Here is a 13,178-nt window from a genome sequence, read left to right as displayed (position 1 = left end):
GCCCATGGTATTTCCTTTTTTTCGAGGAAAACAATAAAAATAAGGCTTCCATCCAACGTTTAAAAAGGGATAGGAGCTAAGCATTGGGGGCATCTTGAGTTTCTCTACCTTATTAAGTGTTTGTTGAGGATGGTATTTGTCCATGGTATCTGCGCATGATATTTACTTTTTTTGAGGAAAACAAGAAAAATAAGGCTTCCATCCAGCCTTTAAAAGGGGATAGGAGCTAAGCATTGGGGGCATCTTGAGTTTCTCTACCTTATTGTTTGTTGAGGATGGTATTTGTCCATGGTATCCGCCCATGATATTTACTTTTTTCAAGGAAAAAAATAAAAATAAGGCTCCATCCAGCTTTTAAAAGGGATAGGAGCTAAGCATTGGGGGTATCTTGAGTTTCTCTACCTTATTAAGTGTTTGTTGAGGATTTGGCGTGGCCAGTTATCCCGGAAGAAAACAAGAAAACCTCGTGGTGAATTTGTCTAGTGGTTCCATCGAGCCTTTAAAAGGGGATAGGAGCTAAGCATTGGTGGCATCCTGACTTTCTCTACCTTATTAAGTGTTTGTTGAGGATTTGGAGTGGCTAGTTCTAGCTTGATCGTGAGAAGAAAACAAGAAAACCTCGTGGTGAATTTCTCTTGTGGTTCTATCCAGCGTCTATCTTGATCCCGAGAAGAAAACAAGAAAAAGCCGTGGTGAATTTGTCTGGTGGTTCTATCCAGCGTCTACGAGCAGCCGTGCATACCATTTGCAGAAGTTCCATTCTTATTTGTATGAGCATGTATCTTGTTTTCAGCTATTAATATAAATAAGGCTGCATTTGTACATCTCATTTGTGTACTTATTTCTGTCGAAAGTTTTTTTTTTTTAAAACACTAAATATGGTATATTTATTATAATTTTATAATTGGGGGATCTTAGGGCTCGTGAGGGTTTTATGCAGAGATTTTCAGTGTATTTCTTCTCCCCTGACCCTGACCCTAACCGTAACCGGCATCTTGTGCTATATTTATTATAATTTTATCATTATCATTTGGGGATCTTAGCACTGTGCATCTTACTGGCCTTAGGGTTTTATGCAGATATTTTTTTAGTGTGATTTCTTCTAACCCTAACCCTAATCCGCATCTTCCATCTTAGGTGGTATTTAATATCACCTTGGTTTCGTATTTTCCAGTTTTCCTATATCTGTATAAGATCCATTTTTGAAGTAATGATCAAGAATGGATTCTCTTCCGATTCCACGAACGAATCATTTTCCACATCAACTTAGAGGCCATATTTTCTGTTCTAAGATAAGATCGAGTGTCTAGATGCCAGAGGGTGGTTCGATGAGCTAAAGCGCCACGAGTTCAGAGAAGAGTAAAGTTAATTTCCAGCCATGAATTTATTCGAACAAATTGTTGTGTCGAAAGGGAGGCCGATTACTTGGTGATTGATATATCTAGTTGGAGGCCATATTATTTCGTGGAGGGCTGAAAGGCCATTGATTTCCCAAGCCTGCGACGTCGAGCAGCTGACTGTATATCGCTGTTGCCGTAATCTCAGTGTGGGGAATCTGCCACCTGCATGCAACCTGTAAAAGAGCCAAGGCCGCATAATCAATGAACTCATCCCTTGTATAATCGATGGGATATATTTGTATGACCAGACAGCGACTCGGTGGCATCTGTGGACTGATCCAACAGTCGAAGACCGTGGAAGCATATCAGGACGGATGCGCATATATAAGAGAACCATGAGGCCATATTTGTCCCGAGACGCCATGCAACCACGTGGATCTATCAACCCGGATGTTGGGCCTGCAGATCAATCGCACGGAGGAAGGGTCGAGAGGAGACAGAAGAAGCAGATCAAGGCCCGAGCCATGAGTTGCGCGGGTAACTGTCAGGCGAAATCAAAGGGGCCACGAACACAACCGATCTTGCCATAATATAATTCCAGCGGCAAAGACCAAACACATAGCTCAGCCGTCATTTCGTATCAGGTGTCGAATCAACAAAGTAACTTAAGCCGCTCCAAATTTTAACAGTTACGTTCTATATCGCGTAAGGCCAAACTGTTGTGCATGCGGATTCCAGAGCGCATTTCCAAGGCATCAGGATTTTCTCACTGTGGTCGAATAAATAAATTGGCGAAAAAAGATTGATGAATGGTGAATAGAGTCGTTTGAGCAGCGCGAAGATAAACTATTGATCAATCCGGATAGCATCACCAAGTGAACTAACACCACTAGTACAGTTGGAGAAGTTTGAGTATTGTCCAGCAGAGGGACGAGCGAACCACCACTGAATTTTTTTTGCTTTTATAAGGGTAAGGACTGATTCTTTAACACGGTCCCAGGCATCTGCATCCGCAGTAACGTAGGAATACAACTTGACCAAACCCACTGAGGTTGACCATTCACGACTCATAGGGGGCGCACACACAAGAGGGTCATACACAAACCCTCTTACTACTTGCCAATCAAAGATTTTGAATCAATGAGCGAAAGCTTTACTGGCCGCGCAAATTTGATAAGGGAGATAGAAGGGTTAATTTTTCTTTTGATTGTAAAAGAAATAGATATACATCGTATTATGTTATCAGTTGAGGAAAAGAATAAAATAAGGTTGTTAGAGGATCTATCTCGTCTTTAAAATAGTATAGGAGCTTCTAAGCATTGGGGGCATCTTGAGTTTGTCTATTTTATTATGTGTTTGTTGAGGACTTGGTGTGGTCAGTTCTAGCTTGATCCCGGGATGAAAACTCGGTGATGAATTTTTGTCTGGTGGTTTCATCAAGGGTTCACAACTGAGATTCAGTATCTTAGATTATTCTTTTAATGAGCAGCCATGCATGTCATTTGCAGGAGCTCATTAATCTTAGATTAGTCTTTTAATGAACAGCCATGCATGTATGACATGCACGAACTCCATTCTTATTTGTATCGGTATATATCTTATTTTCAATTATTAATATAATAAAATTGTATTTGTAAATCATATTTATCTTCTTATATTTGTCGAAAATTTATTTCTTTTAAAACACAAAGTAAGCTATATTTTTTATAATTTTATCATTTAAAATGTTACAATCTCCTTTTACACAAAAACAACTTTCCTAAAAAGATAAGCTCACCAACTCAGACCAGCCTATTCTCTTAGTTGAGTCTCTTATCAACTAGCTGCAAGAAACCAAAACAACTTTCCAATTTTCCAAGGCATCTTTTTATGCTTCTCCTCCGCCCTACGCCAAGTGGTGATATAGTTACTCCATAAGTATGTGGCACGATATATAGGCCAATGAATGGATAGAATCTCCAACAACCTCCTGGGACCCTACCTCCATGTGGTGATATAGTTATTCCAACAACCTCTTGGGACCCTACCTCCATGTGGTGATATAGTTACTCCATAAGTATGTGGCACGATATATAGGCCAATGAATCGATAGAATCTCCAACAACCTCCACCCAAGAGATAAAGTTAATTTCACCAACCACAAGAGATAAGGTTAATTTCACCGACCACATGAGGGTACGGCCAATTACCTGATGACCATGGCTGTCAGATCATCTCTAATCGCCATTGACCAAAGGCCACCAGCTTTTGGATGAGAATGTAAACTTGGTCTAGGTTTCCTTGGAAACTCCTTCCAAGGGAATCCCTATATGCCAAGCGTCTTTTCTCTGTGGTACTCTTCCACTTACTAATGTGGACACACCCTGTGCACTGCTTGCTAGTGTGAACATACCACACAGTGACAAAACAGAGCATTTAAACTCTCTTTTTTTCTCTGTTAAGCATGGCATTGGCTGGAAGTGTGCACTGCTTGCTAGTGTGAACATACCACACAGTGACAAAACAGAGCATTTAAACTCTTTTTTTTCGCTGTTAAGCATGTCAGTTGAGTTCTGTAAAGAGGTAACTTTTCTTCATTTTATTTCTTACCATTTGTTTTTAGCTTTCAGCTGACTAAAATTAGTTAATGGCAGGAAAAGAATTTTTATCATGAGCAATGAACTCCCAACTATTTTTGAGGTTGTTACTGGAGCTGCAAAAAAGCAATCAAAAGAAAAAACTACTGTAACCAACAACAGTAGCAGCAAGAACAAGTCTGGCATAAGGGTAAGGAATTTGTTGATCGCGGAGTTGTCCTGTTTTGCTCTTTTTTAAACAAAAAATAAATAAAACACGTAACAGTAAATTTCTGAGCAGGCTGCCAAGAATGAAGATAAATTGTACAATTTAGATTTTGTTATCCTTGAGATGTGAATGGTACTATATGCTTTCTTGTTCTTTTGCTGGTGATTTATAATTTATGTTCAATCTTTTTCATGTGTTGCTTATTCAAGCAAAAACAACATTTTTTTGTTCAGGCACGGGTACCTACATGTCAAGCAAAGCTATCAAAGTTACCACCACCTAAAGGTGAGGATAATACGTTGGATGAAGACACACTCTGTGGAGCTTGTGGTGAGAATTATGCCTCTGATGAGTTTTGGATCTGTTGTGATACGTGTAAGAAATGGTTCCATGGCAAGTGTCTTAAGATTACTCCTGCGATAGCCGAACACATTAAGCATTATAAATGTCCATCTTGCAGCAACAAAAGGTCCCGAATCTAATGGATGGCCGAGGGGATCTTTAATTCAACTTGACAGGTGATGACTATCTCTAATGTTTCTACCCAGTGGTTTCGGATGCAGAAGTGTCTGCAGCCCTTTTGGTTTGTTACTTGCACTCAGAAGGCTTAATTAGCTTCCAATTCCAATTAAGCTCTATGCTGTCACAAGCTGAGATCTGTTGGAGGTGGTCAGTGTTTTTCATTAAGCTTAGAATGTTAGTAGAGATGGGTCTGATCCACAGACTTATTAGTTTATGTTAGAGTTAGATGTTGATATCATTTTTTGGAAACCCTTTGTTCTCCCGCTGTGTATGGACATATTGTGCTCAACAATGCATTGTTAAACATAAATATAATTATTGTATCTTATCTTATCTCTGTACGAATATTGTGCTGGTTGGTTTGATTTTCTTTTAAGACTCAACGCTTAAATCTTCCAAAGTTTTAGATCTCTATATACTTGAGCCATTGGAAACTTTCTATTTAAAGAGTTGAGTCTTCTGCGATATTTGTTTTGAATATTGTTAATCTCTAATTCTGGGTTTTTTTACGATATTATAACATCCACTGGTTGGTATTGTGCTGGTTTAGTTTATAATTATTCCATTGGTAATTTAAACAATCTACCTTCTGTTGCATCTCTTATTCTGCCTCTATACAGGAGCAGAGACTTGGATATGTATCTATATGTATATACTTTTGCATGCATGGATGTGATTTTACTCTGGTTAACAAACCATAGGAGGGCAAAACCATCCCCAGAGGAAATGATACCCAGGATGAAAAAATAGCTTCACATTGACCATTGACTGCTTGTGTTGTCGAAGCATAATGATGGCTTTGCCTTTTGCACCTGGGAGATTGTACCATGTTGTTTTAGTGATTTCCAAGACATCATAAAATCCCTGTTGTGAAGCTGCTTTCTCCGGGTTTAATGAATAAACCCTAACTTGTTATAACTAAAGATGTCCATTGTTGTACCCCCGGCTCTATACCTTCTTTAAACGTCCAAGGCTTTTTGGTGATTTGCAATGTATGTTTTTGCGTCAGCTGAATTAATTATGGTCTTGAACTTGAAGTTTGGAACATTTGAAGATGGTCATTTAACCTCTTTCCATAAGGGTCAGAGGGAAAGTTGCCCAGAAAAAAAGAAGGGTTCACAGAACTGGTTGCTGCTGTGGCTAGTTTTTATGATGGAACATTCAAAGATAACTTCAAGTTTGCAAATAATCCTCCACGTAATATTGGTTGGGAAGTTGATATCATTTGTGCCTGTAAATGTCCTTCACTAGTGATTCGAAAGCTATAGCCACATGATGGCTCGCAAATTATTTACGCTGATTTCTTGAGGTTTGTAAGTTCTATTGTCAACCTTTTTAACTGTTTACTAATGGCTCCTTTCCTAACTGTCAAGATGATCTATGATCTTTTAAACATCTTGATCAAAGAAGGGTTTCTAACTTTGTTCTGTGCGATCAATAAAATTCTAATCATACAAATTAGGTAGACTTGCCTCCCAAATGATATCTGGTTCCTTCAACATGGAAGCGTGGGTTCTTAGATGATGACTTAAATTCCTATCATTGGACTTTTCCTAACCTTCCAATCATAATTATTCCAGATTCTGTACACAATCTCACCTAATATTTATGTACATTATAAATCTTGTAATTGTTATCTCTATGAAAGTCACGAACATGACTTTCTTGCTAGCATACCTGAGACACACTATGGACACAAATGCACTGAAGAATCTATGTGATGGGCTATTGGTAGTCACACTATCCTTTGCAAAGTTCAAACCAACTTACCAACCAGCAGTGGACATTGGATCGATTAATCTGTGTGTTTAATTGTGCATGGATATGTGTTGCAAGATCTGTATCATGTTCATGAAAAGGTTTTGTTTTATTTCCACTATTATGTTATGGTTCTGATTCAAAGATCATCAATTCTCGCTCTGATTCTTTTGGAGTTTTCTTTCTCTGCCCGACCTTCCTTTCAATGCATAAAAGTAATAGCCCTTCATTCTCTCCATGTTCAAAATTTGTATTTGGGTTGTTTATTGTGTTTGGTTTCCTTCCTTAGCCTGTACTGAGTAATGTGTGTAAAGATCTGATGCATGTATTGTCTTTACAAAATTGTTTGCTTTAATCTGTTATGTATCTGCAAATCGTTTATTTTATTACACTTAAAGATCGCGTCTAGGTGTTTTGGTTCTGAATTCCTGGTGAGCAATTTTGTATTGTTTTGGCTTAGATGTGCATATGAATGTGTTGCAGGTCTTGTGCATTATATACATTCAGTGTGTCCAGTGGCTGTTTAATTTTCTGAGTATGTGACCTAATATTCCTAGTGGGTGTTCAATGACTTGCCTCTCAATAATCCGCATACATCATTACTTGAATGTCAACTTTAATATTAAAACTTTTTAGTTTCAGTAATTAGTAAATAGTTGCATGTTTTTGTTATCATTTCATGACCGACGTGCATGAATAAACTTTGCTTATGCTTGCAGTTTTGTGTTAGGTCTTGCAAAGTTTTCATCTCTAGTTCATGTAAAAATAGCAACTTCCTAACAGATATTCATACAATTTTGTTCGTTGGTCCTGGGATACTAAACTGCACCAAACTGTAGCTTCAACATAGACGATAGACAAGGCTGTTGAGCACCGGCATCATTGTGATTAGGATAATAGACCAATCACAAATAATCACCAACTGATGAAAAGGGAAAATGTAATATACATGATACCCTTTATCATGACCATGCGGCATTGAGATAAAGCAAATCAAGAGGAGAACGATGACCGACAAAACCACTGCAGATTATAGTAGAAAAGCTTTCAAGGTAGTGTTATAACAAAAGTTAGCAGCCACAAAAGTGTAAAGGCCCAAGCAGCCAGTGTGTCAGCATTGTATATCTCAAGAAAGCTACCAAACGTCAACTCAGTGATTCTTCTTTTCTATAGATTGGCTCCTCTAACATACGGAGGTATTTCTAATCAGGATTGCTAAGGCTATGGAGTCGAGGCTTTATGTTATGTATGAAGAGTAAGCATTAAAAAAACATAAATTGTAGCATATGGAAAAAAATGGGAACGGAGGGAATAAAAGGAAAGGAAGAAGAGGAACACGGAAATGGGCTGATATGGTGTGAGCATTAAGTTGGTGCATAACTTTCATATCTAAGCTATGATATATATGTATAATTAAATTGGTATAACATTCATACCTAAACTATGATATATCTGTATAATTAAATTGGTATATGATCTGATATAATAATAGCTACAGGCTTTACACGATTGAGATTAGTAGTTGTGAGTCAAGGAAAGACTAGTTATGGTTATTTCACCAAAAAAGAAAACACCTTTCCTACTACTATATAAGCCCTACCCATCTTGGACACAATATTTGTGAAGAGGTAATCTTTTGACAAAAAGAAAGGAATACCCATCTTTCTGCTAAACAAAATGGGCTGAACCCTCTCTCTCTCTATCTTCACCCTACTACTTTATTCTCATCCATTGTTTGTCCAATATGTTAATCACAATAGGTTACAATGGCTAGGAATCCCCAGCATAGGAGGGATAGGCAATTCATGACTCGCCACATTCCCCTTGACAAACTTGAGTTTTTTGATGTGTACAAGTATTGGTATTAGAATGTTGATATATAACCGATTCTGGAGCAGCTATCTAGTGACTTAGGTTTGGGAGAGGATAGATCCCATTGCTACGGTGACCAGGAGCTAATAGAGCAACCATCGAGGGGAAAGAAGCAAGGAACAGATCATAGGCCGATCGAACAAGCGGGCTTTATATACGCATTTATTTATACCACCTTTGTTTGAGATTTAGAACATCTCGGGCCAAGGGTGCCACTCATCAATGCAAATGTAAAGAGGTTGTTCAATGGCTGAAACACACTTTCTAATCTGCAACTTATTTTGATAGAAAATTGTAAAACAGGTGTAGAAATAAAACAACAAATAAACAAGGGAGAATCTTCTCACAATGCTTATTCCAAAATAAATATTTATAAAGCTTTCACATAAACATGAGAACAAGAAGATTTTGTAACTTTAAAACAATTGGAAAAGCATAATATAACCATACAACAAAGTAGATCATTACCTCAATGCTTCGTTAGTCTTCAAATTGATACATGAGACGCTGAACATCACCTCTAAACTACTACAATTTCCTCTATTTCTTCACAATTTTCCATATGCCATTTCCCATGTGAAATGGAAAGAAACTATTTTTTATATGGGGAGGGAAATTCATTTATGTTTACAACCAACATAGATTCATTTTAACTCACATTGATCTTAACTCTAGATCTACCAAGTCCCGAGAGAGATCAAATCTCTCAAGATGCAAACTTTTTTATGAGTGCAAAACTTTAGAAAAAATTTACACCTCAAGAAATTTCATATTTCTTGACACATGATAGATTTGGAGTTGAGATTGATTTATGTTGATTCTTTATAATGTTATTTATATTTATATTAATTTTACATTTCCTTGTATAAAAATATTTTTATTTTTAATTTTAATAAAACTCTCATAATACATATATCGACATGCATATATTCATGATCAATTATTTTGACATGTTTTATAATGTTTTATTAGTCCTTGCTATATTTTGACTATAGCAAGTGCCTTGCAGTCAAAGTTCTTTGACCCCTCTATTAATTCGGTCATTTTTAGGTGTATAACCAAAGTTTTTGAGATTTATTTTTATTTATGATTTTCTTAAATTATTAAAACAATTTTATATTTTTTGAAAAATGTATTTCTCATTTTCTAATCAGCATAGATCATTTTGATGGGACATAATATCCTTGGTGGAGTGCATTTTTTTCCCTGTTTTTCAGTGCTTGACATAATTTTAAAATGGAAAAAAGGCTAATTTAGTGAGTGGTCATTTTGTCAGTGAGTGCTTTGACACTGACATTGTTACTACTCTGCCTAATGATGCGAACACTGATGGGGTGCTAGGTCCATTAGGTAAGCGAGGGGAGAGGAGGGGGGAGGGGGTTGAACAAATATCATGCCCTAAACAAAATGCATGAAAGGTAAAACAATATCCATTGTGGAAATAGTTGTGTGGAATAATAGGTGTATGAGAGCAGGGTTGTGTGCGGAGTAAAGGTTCTCTTGCACATACCCCTCTTCCGCACTAAGGTGTTTCCTCCATCATCGTTGCTAACTCCATTTCAGGGGCTTTGTAATTGCACTACATAGTTCATCGGTTGGTCGTAGACGCACTAGCCACAATTATGAGTGGTCATATAGTGCATATTGCCACCATAATACAACTTAACGTCATATTAGGCGGGATACTATACTTTAATGATTTCATTAGACTCAACAAACATAACATATAGTGCTAGTAGGTGAGATTTATCGACATTCATAAACATGAAGTGGAGCTTTTCTACACTTTTGTAACATGTAGCATTGTAATAATGCATTCTATTAATGTGGCCAAATACACAGATATTTCATTAAAACCTTGCTTAAATCTAATATTAAAATCCAATTTGAACCTCGTTGTGTTGCTATGGAACAAATGCCTAAAGATGGAGCCAGAGTTCAATTATGCTTCCAACATTGTACTTCCTCCCCTAAGTTGCCTCATCATGCTAGGGGAAGTGGCAACTCCCCTGACATGAGCAACCATTGCTCTAACACCCACTAATGGATTATTTTGGGTGCTTAGGTAATGGAAAAACATAATTTATTTGTCTTTCGGTCTTCTTGCTAGATGGACTCATGATGTCTTAGAGGAGACTGAAGGAACAAGTGAAGAGGACAAGCAGAGTGTATTTGTAAACATGTGCTTATGGGAATAACTTCTATAGGAAGTATCATGGTTGAGAGGAGCCAAATATTCCAATAATAATTTTCCAAACAACCAAATTCAAGTCGATATTTCTTGCCTACTGTGTTTTCAGAAAATAAAAACCAAATAGTTAATTTTTTGTTCATGATTCTCTAAAGTATACATTGCAGAAAATTAGAATATTAAATAAATATTTTTTTGAAGCATATAAGATTATTCTATGAATGCAATTTTTACTTTAGAAAGAGTAAATTGTATTGGTGTGGCTGTGTGTGTGTGTATATATATATAAGTTGTAAGAGAAAACATCAATAGAGATTTTGTTCAAATTTTCTAAACATACTTCATATACCCAACAACACATAACAATTGCATTAGTGTGAAAAAGAAAAACTACTTCAGGTAGGTATAATTTTATATGAAATGTGGTAAAATGGATGGAAACTCAGTGAAAGCTCAACTAAGTATACACTAGAGAGTAAAAGAGAAAAAAATACTCTCTTTCATTCAAATAGAGCATGGATAAAGTTATGTAAAGGAAAAGCTATTAAACAATAGTCAGGGTCAAAGATATTGAACCTAATATAGTTTAGATTCATAGAAAATGTACATTAAATACAACTGCAAGCAAGAGAGCCCGGGCTAATATTTTTCAAAGAATTGGAAGTGCATGACCATAGATACACTCATAAGAATTACAAAGACAAATGAGATAGGACTTTGGTAGTGAAGTCATGGACATAGTAACTAAGTACAATAACATTCGACTTGGTAAGAGATTCAACAGTCCTATGAGCTGGAGAAGTAAATGCCAATTGGAAACATCAAAGGAAAAGAAAAAAAATCCATCTTGTACAAATAGGAAATACCTCCAATGACAAATCAATATGCAAGTATCAATTTCATAGTCTAGTTATAAGGATGCAAAACCATGGGACTTAGAAAATCGTTCCAATGAGAATGCACATTTGAAAGGGTTGCAAATGAATTCAAATCATAAATATATAAAGAAAAATAAATTTTATACATAAGGAATCTAGAAGAAGGTAAGAAATAGTTTAAATGTAATGAAATGGTGTCACAGTGTAAAAGTTACCTCTGACCTTAAATTCTTAAGCAAACGCAATACACAAATTACTTGTTTGAAGGAAATAGTAAAACGACGAATGACAAAGATGGAACATTGGTTCTTTGTTGTTATTATTTAAGAAATTGACCTCTAAAAACTTAGTTACAAAGAAGTAGGCCACAATACTCAATGAGGAAACGAAAACACTGACGAGAACCTACGTGTAGTCATTACACACAAGTAAAGCCCTAAAATTCTCATCATTGTTGATTATGTAGGGTAAATCGCCACTATTGGTTTGGGAGGTCAAAAGGACCGTGCATGGAATCACCATAGAATGCCACAAATGTGGGTAGAAAATTATAGAGAAGACTCATAAAGGTTTTATAAACTATATCGAAACTATCATATAAAGTCTAGATTAAATACCACATTGGAAATGTAGTTAAGATATGAGTCTTAATATAAGTGGATGCAATTCACTATAATCAAATCAACATTTAGCATATTCAATGCGATTGATATAAAATGTACATATGTGAGTTTATAATAGGAAGAACTTGGATAAAAGTTAAAAATGATGCCTATGGTAATTTTAATATAAAGTTAGTATATGCATTGAAATATAGGAATGCGTATAAGTTCAATGCACTAGGAATTAAGGAAATATATTTTTTATTAGATAGATTCCTTGAATTATAAATAAATTATTGAAAGGAAAATGTTTAATAAGTGATAAATATGATTAAATTCGATAGACCAAACTCAATGTGAGCCATAAAATAATTATATTGGTAATATAGGAATTTAAACCTTGATTCCATGAAATGATAGTCTTATACGACACTTATGGATAGAGAAATGTTCTGGCATAGTTTCCTAAAGTCCAAAAACTAAGTATATTAACGTGTAAAGAATTAAGAGATGTGTGTGTGTGTGTGTGTGTGTGTGTGTTGTGTGTTGGCGGTGTTGGATGCCTCCAACGGTAACAAGGTATCCCTAATATGAAGTCCCAATTATACCTCACACCGTTTGGAGTAGGAACCCCAACCGAAAATTAAGGTCGATTGTCATTATCTTAAAGATTTTCCTTGGATGTAATAAACTACACAAGAGAAACACATATACTTTCGAGATAAACAAGTAATTTATCATTGTGATGTATTCAATTGCAAAGTGTATAATGGTTCTTTCACGAAAAATAGTAGAAAGTGATTCTTTAAGAGAAAAGTAATAATACTATCATAATAAAGATGCACACATATATATGAAAGTATCATTAATAATCTTGCGAAATAGTTCGCAAATAAATAACGATCATGAAAGCAAAAGACTTGATTCAAAGATGCATACTAAAGCCAACAAAATATTTCATTTTCATTAGTATGTGTTAACATAAAAATACATCACAAACAATGAAAGAATAACTTTACAATCATTCACAATATATGCATGAAAATTGTGTCAACACCAAGACATTCGAATTATAAAGTGAAAGTCCCAAGATACATTATCACAATGATACAACACTAGTTCCAATAGTGGAACATTAAGCAACTACTTTCTTCGCAAAAGACTAATATTCTCTCCTATGCCTAACTTGAGAAGCGAAGGTGAAACTTCCTTTACATGAGTTACGAGGGTG

General features: G+C 35.9%; 1 protein-coding gene across 3 annotated transcripts; it reads left to right on the top strand.

Annotated features, from left to right (window-relative positions):
* Positions 1 to 432: 432 nt before the first annotated feature.
* On the top strand, positions 433 to 4,916 carry LOC149205880 (PHD finger protein ALFIN-LIKE 8-like). 3 transcript variants are annotated; one of them, XM_089393575.1, is made up of 3 exons: positions 433 to 768; positions 3,974 to 4,106; positions 4,358 to 4,916. In XM_089393575.1, exons 2-3 carry the CDS (start codon positions 3,990 to 3,992, stop codon positions 4,604 to 4,606), a joined length of 366 nt encoding a protein of 121 aa, XP_089249701.1. In that variant the 5' UTR covers positions 433 to 768; positions 3,974 to 3,989; the 3' UTR covers positions 4,607 to 4,916. The 3 variants fall into 3 exon arrangements, with proteins under 3 accessions (XP_089249701.1, XP_089249702.1, XP_089249700.1); XM_089393576.1 differs by lacking the exon at positions 433 to 768 and adding an exon at positions 3,456 to 3,738; XM_089393574.1 differs by lacking the exon at positions 433 to 768 and adding an exon at positions 3,620 to 3,672.
* The last annotated feature ends 8,262 nt before the right edge of the window (positions 4,917 to 13,178 follow it).

Source organism: Pinus tabuliformis, chromosome 1_2 (genome assembly GCF_031772625.1).
Source record: "Pinus tabuliformis cultivar Carrire ecotype Pingquan chromosome 1_2, CPIR1, whole genome shotgun sequence".
In the NCBI taxonomy this organism is placed as follows: domain Eukaryota; kingdom Viridiplantae; phylum Streptophyta; class Pinopsida; order Pinales; family Pinaceae; genus Pinus; species Pinus tabuliformis.
Note: the sequence above shows the minus strand (reverse complement) of the source record. Positions and strands in the feature narration are given on the sequence as shown.

What these genes read in the sequence shown, in the direction of transcription:
- LOC149205880 (XM_089393574.1), top strand. Translation starts at nt 3,650, where the DNA reads ATGCCAAGCGTCTTTTCTCTGTG. An exon ending in CCAAGCGTCTTTTCTCTGTG is followed by an intron (nt 3,673 to 3,973) that starts GTACTCTTCCAC and finishes AGTTAATGGCAG; the next exon opens with GAAAAGAATTTTTATCATGA. An exon ending in AGAACAAGTCTGGCATAAGG is followed by an intron (nt 4,107 to 4,357) that starts GTAAGGAATTTG and finishes TTTTTTGTTCAG; the next exon opens with GCACGGGTACCTACATGTCA.